Here is a 23,242-nt window from a genome sequence, read left to right as displayed (position 1 = left end):
CCCTATATCTCCTCCTATTACTCCATATAACCTTCCCTATATCTCCTCCAATTACACCATATAATCTCCCCTATATCTCCTTCTATTACTCCATATAACCTCCCCTATATCTCCTCATATTACTCCATATAACCTCCCTATATCTCCCCCTATTACTCCATATACCCTCCCCTATATCTCCTCCTATTACTCCATATAACCTCCCCCATATCTCCTCCTATTACTCCATATAACCTCCCCTATATCTCCTCCTATTACTCCATATAACCTCCTCTATATCTCCTCCTATTACTCCATATAACCTCCCCTATATCTCCTATTACTCCATATAACCCCCCTATATCTCCCGCTATTACTCCATATACCCCTCCCTATATCTCCTCCTATTACTCCATATAACCCCCCTATATCTCCCCCTATTACTCCATATAACCTCCCTATATCTCCTCCTATTACTCCATATAACCTCCCCTATATCTCCTACTATTACTCCATATAACCCCCCTATATCTCCTCCTATTACTCCATATAACCTCCCCTATATCTCCTCCTATTAATCCATATACCCTCCCCTATATCTCCTCCTATTACTCCATATAACCTCCCCTATATCTCCTATTACTCCATATATCCTCCCCTATATCTCCTCCTATTACTCCATATAACCTCCCCTATATCTCCTATTACTCCATATACCCTCCCCTATATCTCCTCCTATCATTCTATAAAGCCTCCCTTGTATCTCCCCATATTACGCTATATGCACAGTACACAGATCATAAGGTGGCGGCAGGGTGTGCAGCACGTAGGTGACTCACTTTTGTACCTGGACTTAGGATAGGGGGAGGGGTGATTGTCATTTCAGGGAAGAAGGAAGCCAGGATGACAGGATGTATGGAGGTGACCCTGGGAGGATAGAGAGAGACAATACACAGGGCTATAGAGAGGGAGCATACAGGACGGGCACAGGGGAGGGGGCAGCAGGCACTGGGCACCTGGAGTAGAGCTGTACAGTAATCGCTGGGCATTTATCTGAAATGAGAAAATACAAGGAGGCAGCAGCCGCAGACAGGTGACAGGTTACTGAATGAGGTGGTGGTGGGGTACCTCTGACTCTAGGAGGGACCCTGTTTTCAGGGACCACTGGGGGGCAGGTATGGTATGGACAGATAGTATAGAGGAGGTGGTTGGAGCATTGTGGGAGGTGTGAGGCTGGGGTACATCTGGGGGTCCCCCTGTTCCTATAGAGGAGGTGGTACATTAGGGAGCCCTCCTGTTCCTCTAGAGGAGGTGGTATATTAGGGGGCCCCCCTCTTCCTATAGAGGAGGTGGTTGGAGCATTGTGGGAGGTGTGAGGCTGGGGTACATCTGGGGGTCCCCCTCTTCCTATAGAGGAGGTGGTTGGAGCATTGTGTGAGGTGTGAGGCTGGGGTACATCTGGGGGTCCCTCTCTTCCTATAGAGGAGGTGGTTGGAGCATTGTGTGAGGTGTGAGGCTGGGGTACATCTGGGGGTCCCCCTCTTCCTATAGAGGGCCTGGGTCTCCGCCTGTATGCAGGGAGGCTGCAGAGTGTGAGGTGCAGAAGGAGAACACGTTGAGGAAGCAGAGAGACAGGTAAATACTGAGGGAGGGGAGAGATGAGGCAGCAGGGAGGGGAGGGACACACGCATGCACACAGTGACTGTCCCTGCCTCCCCCCACACATCCAGGGACCTCTCATCATTGTGGGACCCTCCTCCTCTGTGCAGGGAGACCCTCCTCATAAGCTAGGGTGCAGCACACGCCCCCCCACATTGCACACTCACCACTACACACAGGAGGGAGGGGGCGCTTACACTGGCTGGAGCACATGCCTGCTCACACACACAGCTTCTGTGCTGTCAGGATCACAGCTTTTAATTAAGCATCCCCCCCCTGCACCCCCTCCCCCTGCCTCTCTCCCCCTCCCTCCTCTGGGAAGCCAGGGAAGAAGCAAAGAAAATCAGAGGGGGGAACAAAGCAAGAAAAGAGGGGAGACAGTGTGAGGAAGAAGAGAGGGGCACCAGGCAGGAGCTGCAGAAGAGCCGCCAGGTGAAGGACTGGCCATCCTCCTTGCTGAGACTACAGAGAACATTGTGCATGGAGCCTGCTGCAAGCTGAGACAGCTGGAGACCAGTGCAGAGACAGCAGCAGAGACAGGTGCTGTCTATCTTCCAGTGCGGAGAGCGTCTGGCACCTGCTGACTGCAGACATGGGCAGTGGGTGAGCTAGAGAGGGCACCAATCCCGCAACCCTCCAGGGACTGACACTTGCACCTCATCACATTGCCATTTTATTTGTCATCCATCTCACTGCACCCACTTTCCGTCAGTGGCCCCTTATACGTCTCGTAACGTTGCATAGGGGGCCCATGCTTTGACCATTACTGGGTCCTGACCTTGCTATGTGTTTGGAGGGTATCTAAGTCTCTGTTCTGTATTCTGTATCCTTCTATAGCCTTCACATCCATTCACATGTGATTTTTTTTTGTATATTTTGAAGCAATCTGGGTAATCGTCTTTCATTTTCTCATCAGGATTTTCCATGCGCTGACTTAACCGAGTGGACATTTTCCATACACCCAGGATCTTGTTGAGCGGCCCCATCGTATTCATAAAGAGACCCCGATTTTTTGTTTGTAGCGTCTTTATCTCCCTCACATTCTGTGTCATGGTGGCCGGTGACCCTTCTGTCTACTAGTGCTTCATTCCTTTGGGGGGGCTCTGCCCCCTATCTCTCCATTATCATCCAGTGACACCCTCAAATCATGAAGCCTTTGGAGAAATTCTTAAAGAAGCAGAGCTCCCATCTGTCAGGTCCCAGACATCTACACCGGAGGCAAAGCGTGTCCAAAATTTTGCCCTCATTTCTGAGGGATACCCCGGGAGATTCCTCTAGTGGGGAAAAAGTTGAAGAGGACCCATCTGGAGCTCCACAACCTTCTCATGACTGCCTGGAGCTGCCCGATGGACTACGCTCACCACTCTCCTTCTCTTCTGATGAACTGTCACCCTCAGAACCTCTGACGCCACCGCCAGGCTCTGTTGGATGGTCCCTAACCCCTCCTGGACCTCTTCTTGCCCCGGATACCCCAGAGGCCCTATTGGGCAGGGTTTTGGACCAGTTACTGACTGCACCTAGACTGAGCGATCCAGCTGGTAAGTAAAGTGTTATATACATATATATGGTACTGATTCCAAGGAAGCATCTCGGTCGTGACTAGTGGAATTTCCAGAATTGTGGACTTACACTTTATTGACACCTCAAATCCCAGTAAACATGTTCTGCATTATGTAGAGATTACGTCTTGTTTTTATGAGGTCAGTGACTCATGTTGCGTGTCGCAAACAGGTATATGACGTGTTCCATAGAAAATAGCAATACCACTTTTATAACTCCTGTATCTGGGGTCATAGACGGATCCTACAGTCCTTAGGACAGAGAAGGTGTGTTGCACTAGTTTCATGGTGGTATGATTTAGAAGGAGGAAATAGGAGGATGCAGAAGAGTCCTATAAGGATATATTGAGAAAGTGCATAGTCCTTGCTGATGTTGCCCTGGCCAAACCCATGGCGGCAGTACTGCAAGGTGGTAGCACTACTCGCTGTGTCCTAACCAGTACATCTCAGCGTGCCATATCAACGTCTTCTATGACCAATGCAATCTCTTATGTATCAAGTGTCAAAAAGTGCCAGTATTTTATTCCCCGTCATATTGGTACTGGGACCAGTTGGAGCTTCTCCGTCAGGACAGAAAAAATGGCAACAATAATAGGGTGGCATTTATCTGGAGCGCATTTCAGTTCAATTCCCCTCATGCCAATGGAAAATGTACCAAATTAAGATGTATGATGAGTTTGGCGCATTTTTTACATGACTTTTTTTACTGTGTTGGTTTCCTACGCCACCCATTGAGTGAAGCAAGATGGTGTAAAAATTTAGCGACTTTCGCAAATAAAAAATATTTCTAAAAACCTTGCTACTGCTAAGCAACACCGCCAAAGAGGACACAGAGCCAAACTGGTGTGCAAGGCGCAAGTATGTCCAAAAATGTTACATACGTATAGCATTCGTGTGTACTGGGGCTCGGGGGAGATGGCTGTTGTCTGAAAGAGCCATCTCTAATATTACTCCGAAATTTGAAAGCATACCTTCAAAATTCGGACACAGATTTTGGCCTTGAAGATTGTGGTTTTATATGCAGTGGAAACAAATGCAGATTTTTTAATCTGTTCAATTCAAGCGCCGCCTTCTTGCATTCATGGGTCCACTGGTCTAGAAGTCTTTAAGGGGGGTCCTAATGTAATGTAATGTAGCATTTATCCAGTGAATTTAGAAAGCAGTGCACTGCGGGAGCTCAGGTAACAGTTATTTATTTAAAGGGCCACTCCAGCTGTATGAGGTGACACATATGGCTAAGCTGTGCTGTCTCTTACCTGCAGCCAGTCCTTCACCAATCACAATGCCTGGGCAGCCGTGCCATCTAGGTCTCTTCAGTCAGGTAATTAATGAGGGTCCTAGTTACCAGACCTCAATCCATTACCAAGTGATAGCAAACTCAAGCTTATGGAATAATGTTTTATGACTGGAGGACCCCTTTAAATCAAAATTGTCTGGTGAAGTACAGCCATAGGCCATGCTCACATGGTGTAAGACACCGGTCGTTCCGTGACCCGGCCGGGTCACAGAACGGCCGGTTTTAGAGAAGATCATCCCGGACTGTACTGCAGTACCGGCCGGATGATCTTCACTGTTGCTGAATTTAGATGCAGATGCTTGCCTCCGAATTCGCCACTGCACACAATGGGCAGGTCAGGCTTTCTGCGGCACTGGCGCAGCTAAGGATCCTGGCCCGAGTGTACACTATGGGGGAGATTTATCAAACATGGTGTAAAGGGAAACTGGCCCAGTTGCCCCTAGCAACCAATCAGATTCCACCTTTCATTCCTCACAGACTCTTTGCAAAATGAAAGGTGGAATCTGATTAGTTGCTAGGGGAAACTGGGCTTGTTTCACTTTTCAACCTTGTTGATACCTTATGGCCCCGTACACACAGAGCAAGAGGGGCGGAAATTGTTTACGTTGCTCATTGGCCCATCTAATAGTGCCCTGACTTGGCCAACATTTATTGTCCTAATGCCCCCAGTGCCATAGAAATTCAGCTTGGCATAAGTTAAGGGTGGACATAGTACTGTACACTCTAAGGGCTTATTCCCATGTCCCATATATTATGGAGGCTATGGACGGGGAAACCCTGTAGTGGAGTGTTTCCCGCGCGGCTCTGTCACTACAGTGTTGCGGAGATTTAAACAGTTTCCCCACTCCCCGCATAATATTTATACATTATGTCGGGCGGGGAAATACTCCATTAGGGTGCGTTCACACCTACCGGATCCGCAGCGGATTTTCATGCTGTGAGTTTGCAGCGAAATCAGCTGCGGATCCTGTACTGTGAAGCTCAATGGGTTTTATACACGCTGCTGATCCGCTGCCTGCATTGGACCCGGCCCCTTTAATCCCTGTGCCGCCGCCGGCCGCCCACAGCTTACAGCCCCGGCCCCCTTAAACCCCCGCACCGCCCGCACGCCTGATCGCCGTATTCAGTCCATTTCTAATCACATGCTGTTTTTTCCAGGACTCAAAGGCACAGCCATTATATTGCGTCAAGTCCATTGGACTAGATAAGTCGAATGTATGCCCGTCTTCAGATATATAAATATATATCAAGAATTTACTGTAATATTGGTTTTTAGTGTATTTTGTTACAGCCGATAATCGTTTGGTGTAATAGATCCTGTTAAAAGGTAACGATCAGCCTACATGTTGAAAAATTTTTCAACGATAATGACGGTCTGCTGGCCATCGCTCCGCGCAACAGGTGCAGTGGCAGCAGACCGCTGATATCTTCTATGGGCTCCCCAGACAATCTAAAGATCGTCCGGGGAGCCCCTCCCGCAGCTCTCCGCTCCCCCCCCCCACTCTTACCTGCTTGCCGTCTGTGTGTGTAATAGAGCCGTCAGCGAGCAAGAAACGAGGAGCAAGCGAGCGCTGATCTGACAGGTGGGTGCTCCTTTGTATCGGCCCGCGTAATTGGGTCTTAAGGGAAACGCAAAAAGTAGCGTGAAAAAATAAAATAAAGAGGCAAATAATAAATTCCTCCCAAAAAGGAGGACTATATATGGCTGATTATAGGCTTAGTTCACACTTGTGTTATCCATCCTGCAGTATTCTTGGCATCAAAAGTGACAGAAAGGGTCCTATTAGGCCCCGTTCCCACTGAGGAAAGGTAGCGGAATTCCGCGACGGAATTGTCCGCCGCGGAATGCCGTTAGCCTCCCGCTCATAATGGGAGTCTATGGCAGGCGCGCGCTCCTGCCCTGTCCGCGCTGAAGAATGAACATGTTCATTCTTCAGCGCGTACAGAGCAGGAGCGCTCACCTCCCATAGACTCCCATTATGAGCGGGAGGCTAACGGCATTCCGCGGCGGAACAATTCCGTCGCGGAATTCCGCTACCTTTCCTCAGTGGGAACGGGGCCTTACACTGAGCGATTTTTAACGATTAACGGCTAACAATAAACGATCGCAAACGAGATTATTTATCGTTAACCTGAAATTCTTCACCATATTACACAGAACGATAATCGTTAGTTACGATCGTTACTATGATCGTTATTGCGATCGTTACTATGATCGTTTATTCCTTCTGATCCCAGAAAAACAATGAACAATGTGCTAAAAACGTGGAACTTGAGTGAACGAACGTGGAATTACAGCGAACGATTAACGATAATTTTAGGTTCAGATCTAAATAATTCATCAACGACATACGAAAGATTTTTCGATCGTTGCCTGCAATTACACAGAACGATTATCGTTTAAATTCGAACGATTTAACGATTTTTCGCATGATAATCGTCCCGTGTAATAGGGCCCAAACCTGACAGACCCCCATTAAAGACAATAGGGGCCAATGGTTATTTCTCAGATCTTTTGGACAACAGTATAAATGGAAGCCATAACACACCAATGTGAACATAGCCTTAAAAGCATGACCATACTAAAAGTTACCATTCTAAACGGCTAGTGTGTGGCTAAAAGCAGACGTCAAGGATCCCTCCCTCATTGAGGCCTATCTTCCTAAGTATATGTTGGGGCAGTTACATAATACTTTTATTTCTGGAGGTTTAGTTACTTGTAGTTTATAATTAGAGTATTCTTTCTGTACTGGAAATGAGCACAGTGTGATCGGCCAATGTAGGAAAGCAGAGCTGCAGTTTAAAGCATGAGGGATAGACAGGTTATTCATATGGAGGAATGAAGATAAGTCATTGTCTTATGATGATAAACCCCATCCTTATGCCATTTATTATATTGCGACTCTCCTATATGACCCAGAACACAGAGCTGCTGTGTAAGTGGTGAGACCCCCACTGATCAGCTACTCATCCTCATTTCTGCGGATAAGGGATAACACATTTAAAGGGGTTATCCAGGATTAGAAAAAGCACAGCTACTTTCGGAAAACCTTATCCGCTATTGCTATAGATTGCTCTATGATCTATAGGTGACATGGTGACAGGCCAGCAGGCTGCTATCAGGACTTCTGGTTTACATGGAGGGCTAAGAGCGGTATTTTTAGGCCTAATTAAAACACAGATGCTAAGCCTGGTAACCAGACCTGGATAAGTAAGAAATGATAGGATTGATGTCGGCCTATGTAAGCCGTGGGTTGTGTAACTCTTTACAGTTCTCAGTGTGACCACCACACAGCCGGGTGCAAGGGAGAAATTTCTGGTTATATAATGTTTTTGGTTGTAGAAACATTCGAGGAAAATTCCAGACAAAATTCTATGGACTACTACACCCACAGTCTTACTACCCCCGCCAAGACTACCATTCGTCAGGGGTCGCCCCCCCGATGCCACCTGAATTGGCTCTGTGAGTCAATGGTAAACCGAAACAAATACATTTGGGACATTACATAACTAGGAATTCCCCAGTTTTAGTACTGGAATTGGTTCCTGTTCAGATGGGTATTCCTGTGGCTCCTGAGCTTCTGTACTTTTTTCGTACAGTTTGTATGAGCTTAGGTTTTTCCACCATTTCACACCCATTGCCAGTTGTAGCCTTGGGCCTGAAATAATTTGCAGTTAGTCTACCGCTGCCAAAATAAAACTGGAATCTTAGAATCACGCTTTGATTTGCTGGAGTTCCCCTTCGTTGCCATCGATGTCCATGCTTCCATGCGTTCGCATGGACGTTGTGGTTGGGCTGTAAAAGCTGTGTTATACACCATGGTGGCAGTGCTGAACCAGTGACACAACGGCACTGGACAGACTCCATTAGTATATAATAGGGATGACTGATTTCCATCGTATTACCTGTCCGCTGCATGTGCCACTATATTTCCCTCTGACGGAGGCTCTGATGGTAGTGGAACATAGTCTAAGGGGGCATTTACACAATCTCCACAATCTGTCCGTAGAATAGACTGGATCTCTGAGCTCCCTGCATCATGGTTAATTATGATGTCGGGAGCTCTGATATTTTTTGAAAGTTTGCACTAGTGTACTGACACAGCCATGCAGCTGTGTCAGTACACCAGCGCGAACATTTACGGTGCCTTCCCATGTAACAGAATTGCAGCAGATTTTGCGCTGCGAGTTCGCAGCAAAATCCGCTGCAATTCTCCTCCTGTTAGTTTCAATAGGATTACATACTCGCTGTGGAATTGTCATACATTACCTGGTCCACGCTCTGACATGTTCTGTGGCTCCTGGCGTCTTGGCGTCCCACTCAACCAATCAGTGCGCTGTCCCACCGCAGCCACTGATTGGCTGAGCAGGACGTCGCGCTTCCCTGATACCTACATACATATGCACACTCAGCTTGGCTGTGCGTGCGTGTGTTGTGAATAGGGAGAGGGAAGAAAGCTGCTGGGGGCCATTTATTAATCTCTAAAAGAAAAAAAACTGCAGTTTTTGACATGTTTATTGAACTATAAAATACCCATTTAATTACTAAAAAAACAGGCTTAAAACATAACCTTTACAACCCCCCCCCTTTTTCCCCTTTTTTAATGTGTTTATCAGCCTGTTTTTTGTACCTAGTCTACAGACTGAAAGGAGATCAATGGCCTTTGTGGGTAGGAACCCTTTAGGGTATGTTTACATGATGCAGATTTCCTGCTGCAGCTGATCTGCAGCTGATTTTTAATACACTGATTTTTTTTTTTTTTTTTAATGCAGAATTACTATAGAATTTATGTTCCGGATTTTCTGCAATCAATCTGCAGCGTGTGAATCTACCCCTAGGATTTGCTGCATTTCTGATGCAGAAAATGTGCAGTGTTGCTGCACCAAAGTAAATCAATGTATATAAAATCAGCTGTAGATCTGCAGTGTGTGAACTGCCCCTTAGGGTACAAACACACACACCGTATACGCAGCAAATACGCAGCAGATCTGCAGCAGATTTGATGGTGCAGATTTGATGCTGTGTTCAGTTATTTCGATCTAATCTGCTGCGTATATGTTGCGTATTTGCTGCGTATCGCAACAGTAAACACGCTGCGTATACAGTGTTTGTGTTTATACCCTTAAAGCTCAGGTGCATTAGTGATCACTGTATCCGCTCCACTTAACGCTATTTGTACGATCAAAGTTCCAATAATGTAAAGATATCAATGTTCGTCTACTTGGGAATAATTTATAGCGTAGCGCCTGACATCTCTATGTGCCGTATATATAGAGCGTTTCTCAGAACAGATTGCACAGCAGGTTGAAATAAGACTTGAAGTTCCCATGAACGTCCCCTCCCCCCTCATTCCCACCCCCATCACTTCAATCAGCAGATCCACCAGACTATTCCTACGTAAACTGAACTCTGCTATACCGAGGCATGTCAGCATGTGCCGCAATATGGGCTTCATACCCCCTCCATTAAGACCTGCATGAATAACTTCTAGAATTGGCATATTTAGACTGGCTTGTTTACTAGAATAGAGTCGGCATTTAGTGTAAAGGTTAAATGACATGGTTTGCCCCTGTTTTCGTGTTGCCGCTTGCATTGCTGTGCTATTATTAAGGCCTTTAGTGGCGCAGAATCTGAGGCAGAGTACTGGGGGCCTGTCCTACTCTCTTACTAAGGAGCTGCGTGGGCAGTAAGGACTGTCACTGTGTGCGCTCTCCCAGGAACACATGGGAGGAAGAGATTTAACCTTTTCTAGTCAATATATCCATATATCCGTTTTATGGTGGCGGCGTCGTATTTTTCTCCTAACAGGGGTCCACAGGATCGATTTCAAGGATTTCTGACTGTAGATGATCAGGACAGGATTACACAGTGCTGGGCTCTATATAATTATTAGCATCACACAGTGCTGGGCTCTGTATAATGTACAGGGATCCATTATAGATCATCAGGACAGGATCACATAGTGCTGGGCTCTGTATAATGTACAGGGATCCATTATAGATTATTAGCATCACACAGTGCTGGGCTCTGTATAATGTACAGGGATCCATTATAGATTATCAGGACAGGATCACATAGTGCTGGGCTCTGTATAATGTACAGGGATCCATTATAGATTATTAGCATCACACAGTGCTGGGCTCTGTATAATGTACAGGGATCCATTATAGATTATTAGCATCACACAGTGCTGGGCTCTATATAATGTACAGGGATCCATTATAGATTATTAGCATCACACAGTGCTGGGCTCTATATAATGTACAGGGATCCATTATAGATTATTAGCATCACACAGTGCTGGGCTCTATATAATGTACAGGGATCCATTATAGATTATTAGCATCACACAGTGCTGGGCTCTGTATAATGTACAGGGATCTATTATAGATTATCAAGACAGGATCACGCAGAGCTGGGATCTATATAATGTACAGGGATCTATTATAGATTATCAGGACAGGATCACACAGAGCTGGGATTATATAATGTACTGTGATCTCCTGACTGTAGATTATCAGAACAGGATCACACAGAGCTGGGATCTATATAATGTACAGGGATCTATTATAGATTATCTGGATCATACAGTGCTGGGATCTATAAAATGTACAGGGATCTATTATAGATTATTAGGATCACACAGCACTGGGTCTATATAATGTGCAGTGATATCCTGACTAGATTATCAAGACAGAATCACACAGTGCTGGAATCTATATAATGTACAGTGATCTCGTGACTGTAGATTAGCCGGATCGCACAGTGCTGGAATCTATTTAATGTACAGTGATCTTCTGACTGTAGATTATCAGGACAGGATCACACAGTACTGGGATCTATATAATGTACAGTGATCTCCTGACTGTAGATGATCAGGAAAGGATCACACAGTGCTGGGATCTATATAATGTACAGTGATCTCCTGACTGTAGATTATCAGGACAGGATCACACAGTGCTGGGATCTATATAATGTACAGTGATCTCCTGACTGTAGATGATCAGGAAAGGATCACACAGTGCTGGGATCTATATAATGGACAGTGATCTCCTGACTGTAGATAATCAGGACAGGATCACACAGTGCTGGGATCTATAAAAGGTGCAGTGATCTATTATAGATTATCAGGACAGGATCACACAGTGCTGAGATTATATAATGTACAGTGATCTGACTGTAGATTATCAGGATCACACAGTGCTGGTATCTATATAATGTACAGTGATCTCCTGACTAGATTATCAGGACAAGATCATACAATGCTGGATCTATATAATGTACAGTGATCTCCTGACTGTAAATTATCAGGACAGGATCATACAATGCTGGAGCTATATAATGTACAGTGATCTGACTGTAAATGATCCGGACAGGATCACACAATGCTTTGCTGTTATGGAATGTAGCATTATACATAATATCCATCTGCTGATGTTTGTGTGCATGCTATAGTATTATAATGACATACTGTATAGCACATTTCTGTGCATGTTTTTATTGGGTGTGGTGGATTTTACAGACTATAACATGCCAGGGCACACACTTCACGTACATATTTCTGCTTTATGATCAGACAATGTAATAGAATAGGGCAGTGTTTGTCTAAAGCCTTGGCGTTCCCTATAACCAGAGATGGGGTTCCCGGTCAGGACTAAATAGTGGGACGGTCACTTGTTGTGCTCATGTGTTCAGGGGACAATTTTATCATGATCATTGGGGGTCCCGCCTCTTGGACCCCCATCAATCAGCACATCCTTTGGATAGGGGAGACCTTTCCGATTTTGCAATATCCAAATGGGAGTGGTAGTTCCCCAGTAGTGGAAAGACGTCTAGGACAAGTATGTGTTGTGAGGTATGTGTCGTGAGGTATGTGTCGTGAGGTATGTGTCGTGAGGTATGTGTCGTGAGGTATGTGTCGTGAGACCTGAGAATTGCTCGTTGCTAACGTGTTTCTTCTTTTCTCTTCCATCAGAATTAGCGCTGGACGACTTCATACTGACCCACACCTTATTTATACCCACAGAGGAGCTCCTGGTCCAGTTACAGCAGTAATATCCTTCCATTCGGTGGACTGTTATATGGAGAGATGTATCACACCTTGTGAAGCCGCGCAGTTGCCCTTAGCAACCAATCGTATTCACGCTTTGAAATCTGACCAATTGCTATGGGCAAGTGCTCCTCTCCCTCTATATGTTTATATATATATATATTCAGGACAGGATGGTTATTTCCCAGTTAAAGCAAATGAAATATGATGTCCATCTTGTCCTTACATTGCTATAGGGGTATGTTCACAAACTAGATTTCCTGCAGATTTTGACTTCCCTGTTGAAGTTATTTAGGTAAACCAACAACATGTCCGTGCCAAATCCACAGCGTGTGAACGTACCTTTAGGAGAAAAAACGAAAATCACCTGTAAAATATAGATAACTGAATTGGGCTTTAGGGAAGTTAAAGTGACACTGTCTCCCCCTTTACTCTTACTTCATTTTATCGCTTAACAGTGTCAAGTAGGCGGGGCTTCACAGCAGTTGGGCCCCACCCCCTAGACCCAACTGCAGTGAAGCCCCAACTAGGTGACACTGTCCATGGATGAAATGAAGCGATTTTAGAGCAGAAAGAAGACACATACTAGTTTTATACATGTATATATCTAATGTGCAGCATCTAAACTTGTGGTTGGCGTGGAGAACTGCACATAGAGTAAGGGAGATATAAGACCTCTGATGGTGGTTTATCTCCGTTAAGAACAAGGATTGCCATGCACCTTTAATAACTAATGGACTAACAATCCCTATACACAGGGACATTTGGCACAGCCGAGTGTTCCTGTGTTCTGTATAGGAAGGGGAGGGTTAAGCCTCAGCCAGAAAGCTCTGGCTGCGGCTTATTTCTCCCAGAACAAAGGGGTCAGGCAGTGATTTTCCATCACGCCCGACCCCTATTATATGTTAGTAGTCGGTCAGGAGAGCCCCATACACCTTATATTGACAGCCTAACCAACAAAAGTATGAAGTGTATGGGGACCTTTAGACATATTGAAGTCCAACTTTCGACCTTTCTTTTTCCCAACATCTTCTGTTGGGGAAGAGCCTGGACACCCTCTTATACATTAGATGGTTGGTCTGTCCAGCCATCATTTATCCAGTGTGTAAGGACTCCGTAGGCCGCATTCCCTTTTTGAGCGGCTGAAGCTGTCATCAATAACCAAATGTTGTTGGGATTGATCGGCAACATGACGCAGCTGTTGGGGGGGCATGGTTTCGGCCACATGCAATTACCGCAATGTGTGAATGCACGTTATAGGTGTTATCCACCATTAGAAAAAGCACAGCACCACCCTTGTCTTCAGGTTGTGTGTGGTATTACAATTTAGCTCCATTCACTTCAATGGGACTGAGCTGAGAAACCCCGTACCCAAAGGACAAGAGAGATAATATAAGAGTATGAAAACTAAGCTGCCAATACAGTGGCTGAGCAGGTAGAGATAGGATCTCCAACTCACCATAATGGAGCTGCAGAACACTGGGCAACGCTATAATATACAGGAATGTAGCTGATCTGCCCAACAAGGCATTACAGGCAGTCAGGTTATGTCTGGCAGCATTTTCCTTAATATGGACACTTTCTGCGGCTGTAGTCAGCATACCTCACCGACATGGGAAGGAAGCGATGCCGTACAGAAGAAGCAAGCTGTGCTCTGTGCTCTCCTTCATCTGCTGGACACATACAAGGACTCTCTACAGGAAGAGGAGAAGACCTTTCAGCTCATCAAGGTGAGACACGCTGCTATTAGTTTACATGTGGCAGATCAATCGATCTGTCTATCTATATATCTTTTTCTTTCCAATCATCTGGTTTCAGAAAGTTATATAGATTTGTAATTTACTTCTATTTAAAAATCTCCAGTCTTCCAGTACTTATCAGCTGCTGTATATCCTGCAGGAAGTGGTGTATTCTTTCCAGTCTCACATGGCGCTCTCTGCTGCCACTTGCTGTCCATGTCAGGAACTGTCCAGAGTAGTAGCAAATCCCCATAGAAAACCTCTCCTGCTCTGGACAGTTCCTGACATGGACAGAGATGGCAGCAGAGAGCAGTGTGTCAGACTGCAGAGAATACACCACTTCCTGCAGGACACACAGCAGCTGATAAGTACTGGAAGACTGGAGATTTTTTTATAGAAGTAAATGACAAATCTCTGGCACCTGTTGATTTGAAAGAACATTTTTTGGGGTGAACAACCCCTTTAATGGCCGTACATATGATACATCAATAGTTGGAACGGCCCAGCCGTGCAAGCTATCACGCCTTGTAAAGGAACTGCAATCGAGCACCGATCTCACTGATGTCTCACATCCTTGCATGTCTCCATATCGGTCTGTGATAGGACTTTCAATCCTTGGCTCCCTCTTCTTCCTGACATTGCAGTAGACTTTCAATGTAGACTGTCTTCTGCTGTGAGATGGAAAAGGCGGCGAGCCGTAGAGTGAAGCGCTTAACCAAGTGCTTCTCCCTGCTATATCTAAACACCCAGAGACTGAACCAAACTTTTGACTTTTCAATATTTTTTAAAGTGACAGTGCATATTTAATTAGTCCTTATTCACACAGTAATAAGAATTCATGTTGTACAGGTCAACGATACTGCCCTTATAGCACATGATGGACCCACACTCTCTTTACACCATTATTGAATCACATATAGTTGTTGTCCCTGCTTGACACTATGTGAAAACTCGCCGAGCGATACATTACATTACTATGCGGGTATTTATAGAAACATTTCGCCAAATTGCCAATTTTCATCCCACGTCTCGAACAAAACCTTCACATATCATAATGAGGAGCCAGTCTGTAAAATCCGGCTGCCTTCTGTAATCGGGACACGGCTCCGAACAATGGGGTCTGTATGGAATTCAGCGGGTGTAGGCGACTGACAAGACATCGGTTTGACAGAACTGGGTTAAAGGGTCAATCATTTGTGTAATTGAGGTCTCATGGTCAAATGCACCTGATAAATACATACATCTACACACAGGGGACTACAGGTCACAGCGCTCTGGATTACGGGTCAGGGAGACTTAGAATTTCTAGAAGAATCTCATTGTTTTCCTGGATAACAATGCTTTGATTCTTGCAGGATTTCTATGTCCTGGTGATGCGGGATGCTCCGAATTTTCCTCAGCTGGAGGGGAATGTCATCAGGCTGCATCGACTGGTGGAGACAGCCGAACTCAGGTAAGATAAATCACTCTTATTCCCCTTGTATAATCCGTGCTAGCATAATGTCTCAGGAATTTATGGCTCCTCATTGTTAATACATGAACCCATTTACTGACTTCTCGCTTCCATTGCCCGCTATAGGCACGATATCTGACTAAACAGTCATTGTTACCGCCGTTCTATGGTAGATCTCTAGTCATGTTCAGGGCTGGTTCACTCATAGATTATAGCATCAACTGTAGGTATACATGTAGTATATACGCTGCTACACACCATCCTCAGCATTTAGTGCAGGTATTTATGCTTTTATGTTTGGCTTTCCTTCTGTAAAGTTTCCTTAGTGTGAACAGATCCTAATAGTATGTCATGGCTGATATCCTCCATAGGCAGCATTGGTTCTATCATACATGACAGCATTAGTTAACTGGATTTTATTCTTAAAGCATTATTGTCACTTTAAGAAAAAAACTGCAACAACGGCCGTGATTAATAGAAAATTTATGCTGCACTGCAGTCAATGGAATCCTGGCCGGAGTGTATACACATAGTATATGCCCCGGCTGGGATCCCTAACAGCCGCGCGAACATGAAAAACTGACATGTCAGTTTTTTGCAGCTGCTATTCAGTGAATAGTGGCCTCACAACACTGACAGTGCACACAATGGAAATGAGACTCCCGCCGCACTCTCCATTGTGTGCTATGGTGAATTGGGACGGAGCCGCACACGGATTCAGCACAAATGAAGTACATCCGATGATCTTCACTGACACCGGCCAGTTTGTGACACAGCGTGTGAACCAGGCCTTCAGATGGGTTCACACTACGGAATTGTTTGGGTGGAAGGCGGAATTCGCCCATCAAAAGAATGGAGTTTATGGCATGGGCAGAGATTTGCGCGAGCAGGGACGAGGGACGCAATCCATGGCGGGTTATGTCTATGACTATTTTTTTTGTGGTGCGAATCGCGGCACGGATCATGTGCATGGCTTCGTTCACTTCAAAGGTCCCTAAAATTGTCCGCAACCACGGACAATTTTACGGGACGTGTGAATGCAGCCTTACTCTTCATTCATTTTCAGTGTATTTTCTCTATATGTATTTGGTTTTTCAAGGACCAAATGACATTAGATACAAGTTCCACGCAGGAGAAAAAAAGATTTGTTGTGTAATGTCCCTATTTACCTAAATGGTAATCTAACCCATGTGAACTTATAGCCTTAGGGCTGCCATTAAAGGAGTAGTATACAAGTAAGGCTAAAATAACAGAGCCCTCATCTAGATCTAGAACCTTGGTGTTAAAGCTGCGGCTCTCCAGCTGTTGCAAAACTACAATTCCCATCTTGCCAAAGCTTTGGCTGTCCAGGCATGAAGGCAATTGTAGTTTTGCAACAGTTGAAGGGCCGCAGGTTTGACACCTGTGATCTAGAGCGTTCTTATACTGTCCCTGATCTTGAAGACTTCTTCTTTCGGGGTGATTGCTGTTTGCACATATAATCATATAGATGTGATATAGGTAACACTATTAGCCCTTCTTCCGTTTATTATTTTTGCGTTCTTTAACCTCTTATATTCCCATATTTCTCATGCCACAATTTTTTCTGTTCTGCATTCAGGCTCACAGATGGCAGGGCCGCTCCATGCTCTAAACAAGTCAAGCCTCTTTTCAGACATTTCCGCCGGATTGACTCCTGCTTGCAGCCCCGGGTGGCGTTCAGGGGATCTGATGAGAGTAAGTTTCCTATTTTAGCCGAAACAATCTCTATAACACTGTCCATAGACCTCTAATGGCTGCTGTCAACCCGTGCCTCTCCATTCATATGGATGTCTTGCTCGGGCGGACGCATATGTTATTTCAGAAGGGGGGAGGATAAGCAGCTGGCAGACATCTCTGGGGAAAACATGGGGTCTGAGAGTAAGGATGCAACCTGTTGGATCCTTGTATTGTCTAGAGACCTCTGTACATTGTCGAACAGATCAGAGGGATCTGCCAACCATAGCTGAATATCTATATCTGCCTGTGTGCGACTGGATTTCTGCTTCTTGGAACAAACCCTAAGCCTATGCAGTCTATTATTCCAAGCTTCTTCCTATAAAACCGGCCATTTTATTACACTTTACGTCATCTCGGGGAAGGAAGAGATGACTGCTTTTATTGGCCTATTAATTCTATGTCCTATACATTGGCTTCATCACCTTATGGCAGATAGCCAGACTCTACTGCAATGGTCATTTATGACCCAAAGCCGACATTACTTGTACATCTGCACAAAGCTGCTTAGTATTCATAGACGTTGCAGGTCTGGACAGCGGTGACATATGTAAGGGTGCGGATGCGGTTTGCAGGGATTGGGTATATAGCTAGGGTGGTGACAAGTGCAGTTCTTTCTCTATTCCAGAGTATAAATGGTTTTCAGGGTGGGAGTAATATAAAGGAATAGAGAGGGTACATCTATAAGGGTGGGTCCTGCCATGTTGTAGTGTTTTTCTTGATGTGAACAGACTAATCTTCATTACCACTATAGGATGACTATAGTCCCTGTATGGCATATGACATGTGCATACATTTTTAAAGGTACCATACCTTAAAAAAGCACTCAGGGATTGATCCTCTCATTCAATCCCTGTAGCTGGATGTAAGGGTGGGGTGCCAGCATGCCAGTCTGCCCTGGCTAGGGTATTTAGGTGCTGGCAGAAGGGTACTTGATATAACTTTGTCCCTTTACTGTGATATCACTATTTAAACCAACCTGGTGATGGCCCTCTAGACCTGATCTGGTTCATGCAGACAAGATGCTCCCTCAGCCTCATATTTACACCCCCTCAGCCTAGCATTTACATTCCCTCAGCCACGTATTTACACCTTCCCAAGCCTGATTTATACCCCAAACTCCCCCCCCTCCATCAGCCTGGTTCATGCCCCCTCGGCCTCATATCACCCACCCGCTCAGCCTTATACTTACACCCTAATTAGCCTGGTTCATGCCCCCTCAGCCTCATATCACCCCCCCCAACCAAAACTAGCGTTCACACCCCCTCAGCCACATAGTCACATCCCAGTAAGCCTGGTTCATGCCCCCTCAGCCTCATATACACCCCTCTGTGAGATCGATTTATGCTTTTCACCTATAAAGTCACACTCCATATTTACACCCCCTCAGCCTCATAGTCTCAACCTATTAGTCTGATTTTTTGCCCCTTAACTTCATATTTATACCCCCTCTGCCTCATATTCAGGCCTCCCTGAGCCTTATTCACACCACCCTCAACCACATATCCACAATCTCCAAAGCCCTTATACTCCCATACCCCAGGTTTTATATTCACACCATCTAAGCCTAGGATTCATGACGTTCCCACCCACTTGACTATTCAGTTTAAAATGCTCATAGTCAACCAAATAGTAAACCCTGTTATCTTGTGAATGAAGTTGGATATGACTGGCACCACCATATTATGACTTTGTTCCCTTCTGTAATAATTTATATTGTTTTTATCCGACAGTCTTCTGCAGGGTTTACATGCCTGACCATTCCTATGTTACCATTCGGAGTCGCCTCTCTGCATCTGTATCTGACATCCTCAGCTCAGTCTCAGAGAAACTGCAGTATTCTGAGGAACAAGGACAGAGAGAGGACCCTCTTATCCTGGTTGCCGTTACCAGCGCTGGTGGTGAGTGGCGTATTTTTGGGTTGATCGGCGCTGAGGGGCCACATATCATGAGTGGCCCCCGTTCCAGCGCTGGGGGCCACATATCACCGCTTCAGTCCCTGGGTACACGGACGATTTCTGGTCTGAACTGGGCCCCGGGTTATGATGTGTGAGGTCCGCTCAGCCACTGGCTGACTGGCTGAGCAGACCTTACACATTACAACCGGGACTCTGCTCAGACCAGGAAGCGTCCGTGGACCAGGGGACCAGCGGCAGGCTGCGCTGGAGCTGGGGAGGTAAGCGCACATTATTTCTTTTATCCTCCCCAGCACTTGCTAAAAATGGGTCTGGCTGGACTTCTCCTTTAATAACTACATTCGGGCCGTTAAAGTCTATAGGATCTGTGACGGTATATGCATCTATACGTCGCTATCCCATTTTGACAGATTGCTGACCTATACATGAACTACAGGGCACAGTTGTGATGGGAATGAGCTCTAATGTAGAGATGTGTAATTTGGGATTGACATGTACAGTTTGTGGCTGAAAAGCCGCCAATGTTCTCTAGTGACATCTGGAGAGTAAGGGAACACATATGGTGACACGTATGGGGAAGGAGAATGTGTATTGTAAAATCAGCCTCTGCATCAGTGATCTTTAAAGTGTGACTCTCCGGCTGTTGCAAAACTACAACTCCCAGCATGCCCTGACAGCATGCTGGGAGTTGTAGTTTTGCAACAGCCGGAGAGCCACACTTTAAGGATCGCTGATACAGAGGCTGATTTATATGTATTTCTAATCGCAATTTCATGTGTTAACTAAAAATCAGTAGGAGTAAGGTAGCAGAGGGATAACAATGGGGGCTGGGAGCCTCTCTGGAGTAGGAGTCTGTCGCTGCTAGTGAGATCCTGTCACTATGAGTGCACGTGATTGAGTGTGTATGTGGAGTGATAGGAGGGAGGGGTTGTCACAGTGTGATCATGCATGTTCTCGGCCTGGGTATATGCGTGTGTGTGCGCCTGCTGAGGAGGCGGAGGGACTGCTGCTAGAACCTCGCATCTGAGGGAAAACCTGTCAATGCTTGTGAGCGTCAATGTGTCGCAGAGGGTTGAAGGGGCTGCCGGAGTATGTCTTTGTGCTCATCTTTTGTAAAATAAAGAGTGGGGGTGTGTGTGTGTTAACTCTTCTGTGTATAAGGGACAGGTGGCCACTGCAGCATTCACTGAATAACCCGTACTTATCAAGTGACAGGTCACGTGTAATCCCAACACCTACACGCTAAAATTACAGTACGCATAGCCGGTAACCATAGCCTATCCCCATCCTTCATCTGTCACGCTGACACGCAGAGCAGTCACAACCTTACCTGTGGACGCTGCTGAAATTCTGCTCTCAAATAGCAATTCCACACTCAGGGCATGTTCAGACTTGAAGATTTTTCCTGCTTTATTTTATTACAGCTGGACTCTGTGCATTCATAATTATTTCTAGAAGAATTCTGTCAATGGAGGCTTTTTCTGGCGGCATTTGAGGGGCATACAGGCCAAATATCTATCTCCTATCTATCTATCTATCTATCTATCTATCTATCTGAGTAGAGGAGAGATAGGAGCCGCACTTCTTAATCGGTGTAGCGGGTGCTGCAGGATGTAAGTCCCTTGGCAGGAGGAATCCCCAGATACAACACGCAAGTCCCAAGCACTCCAGCATAAGTGAAAAAAGTAGTGGTTTATTGCAAGGTGCAAAAAAATACAGAGATCTATCTATCTATCTCCTATCTATCTATCTATCTATCTATCTATCTATCTATCTATCTATCTATCTATCTCCTATCTATCTATCTATCTATCTCCTATCTATCTATCTATCTATCTATCTATCTATCTATCTATCTACCTATCTTCTATCTATCTATCTATCTATCTATCTATCTCCTATCTATCTATCTATCTATCTATCTATCTATCCATCTATCCATCTCCTATCTATCTATCTATCTATCTCCTATCTATCTATCTATCTATCTATCTATCTATCTATCTATCTATCTATCTCCTATCTGTCTATCTACAAAAACGACGATCCACAGCACTCCAACTTCAAGGTGAATAAGGTGCAATTTATTTCATAAGGTGCAAAAATATGGAATAAATTGCACCTTAATCACCTTGAAGTTGGAGTGCGGTGGATCATTGTTTTGTATTTTTTGGGGTTCCTGGCCAAGGGATTGGTTCTTCCAGCACCCACTACATCCTCTTGGAAGTGCGGCCTCCTTGTGTTCTATCTATCTATCTATCTATCTATCTATCTATCTATCTATCTATCTATCTATCCATCTAAACAAGTAGAAAACCGCAGCACTCAGAATACGATCAGAAAAGCGTGAAGTTTATTCCACCCAAAACTTGGGTGGAATAAACTTCACGCTTTTCTGATCGTATTCTGAGTGCTGCGGTTTTCTACTTGTTTATACATTACGCACTATTGGTCCCGTGTGCTGACCGCTTGGCACCCACCCTCTTTTTCATTGAGGAGTGCTGCAGGACTTTCTTACTTCTTATTTTTTATCTATCCATCTATCTATCTTCTATCTATCTGTCTCCTATCTATCTATCTATCTATCTATCTATCTATCTATCTATTATCTATCTATCCATCTCCTATCTATCTATCTATCTATCTATCTATCTATCTCCAATATATCTCCTTTCTCTCTTTGTCTCTTTAACGTCTTCATGTCTATTTATCTATTGGTCCTATTGTGCCTATGCACTGTCAGCTGGGTGGCCACCACCATCCAATTTGCAATGGGGAGAATGATTGTAGAGAGCAGTGGTGACCACTGTTTATACTATCTCCCCCTATATACTGTATAGGGAGTCAGTCATTACTGCTCAATTATTAAGGGGTGTGACCCAAAGACCTCCATTAGTTTTCAATTTATTAGCATGTTGGGCACCAAAACTAATGGAGAAAGGTTGTGGGAAAGGTTTTTAAAACACGCTACAGTTTTTCTTTGAAGAGACTGTAGATGATAAATAAGGCTGATTCTTCTAGAAACAATGCCACACCTGTGATCAGGTTGCGTGTGGTACTGCAGGCCAGCCACATTGACTGCAATACTATACAAGGCAAAAGGACAGGTGCAGTACTGTTTTGGAACAAAATGGTCATGTTTTTCCCATCTTAATATTAATGCATATATTCCATGGTCTCCCTACTGGAGAACTCCTTGACACCTTCAATATTCCAGAAATATAGAAATTCCAGTATTCATCATTGCATCTTGGCGGCCATTTTCTTTTCTGTTTTCCATTAGATGCAGTGGATATGATGTCCAAACATTTAAAGAAGCTCTCTTTTTTTTTATCATATAATGCCCGCTTAATTCCACTATACCCATAGCGCCATCTGTTTCAGTCAAGCACAGCTGTGTTTCAGCTGTAATTGAGCCATGTGATCACCAGCCTGACCCACAGAAAATGTTTAATGTGTCAGAGGAAGTGGCCTGTCCTGGGTCAGCTGACTTTGTATAAACTACAGGATGACATCATCACATATCAGAACACCTATCAGAGCATTTTTTTTTTCTGCATTTGGAAAAAACTGACAACATTGGGTAAAAACGTGTGAACACAGCCTATATATTTTATAATATACTTTATATAATAGTACCTCAGTTGTGGTAAACGATCAGATTAACTTCTCCTTATGGAAGTTTTTTATGTGAAATGTAGGCAAAATTAGAAAATCATTTCAGTGGGGAAATACAAATCAGTATGGCACCCATGTATGCTGCATCAACTAAACCAGGTAAGCACTAGGCATACGCAGGAACCCCTACATTATTCTCTAGTAATAGCCTATGCA

The 23,242-nt window shown here is 44.8% G+C and overlaps 1 protein-coding gene across 5 annotated transcripts in view; it reads left to right on the top strand.

Annotated features, from left to right (window-relative positions):
* Positions 1-872: 872 nt before the first annotated feature.
* RAPGEFL1 (Rap guanine nucleotide exchange factor like 1) overlaps positions 873-23,242 on the top strand; it is a 45,334-nt gene continuing 22,964 nt past the window's right edge. The window contains exons 1-7 of one of the 5 annotated variants that reach the window (XM_069952284.1): positions 873-892; positions 2,555-3,176; positions 12,471-12,549; positions 14,125-14,275; positions 15,640-15,737; positions 17,338-17,453; positions 19,226-19,393. In XM_069952284.1, the coding sequence (XP_069808385.1) occupies positions 2,786-3,176; positions 12,471-12,549; positions 14,125-14,275; positions 15,640-15,737; positions 17,338-17,453; positions 19,226-19,393 (1,003 nt within the window). In that variant the 5' untranslated portion in view covers positions 873-892; positions 2,555-2,785. The other 4 variants (XM_069952283.1, XM_069952282.1, XM_069952280.1 and 1 more) reach the window with 4 other exon arrangements.

The sequence above is a fragment of the Dendropsophus ebraccatus genome, chromosome 14 (genome assembly GCF_027789765.1).
Source record: "Dendropsophus ebraccatus isolate aDenEbr1 chromosome 14, aDenEbr1.pat, whole genome shotgun sequence".
In the NCBI taxonomy this organism is placed as follows: domain Eukaryota; kingdom Metazoa; phylum Chordata; class Amphibia; order Anura; family Hylidae; genus Dendropsophus; species Dendropsophus ebraccatus.
Note: the sequence above shows the minus strand (reverse complement) of the source record. Positions and strands in the feature narration are given on the sequence as shown.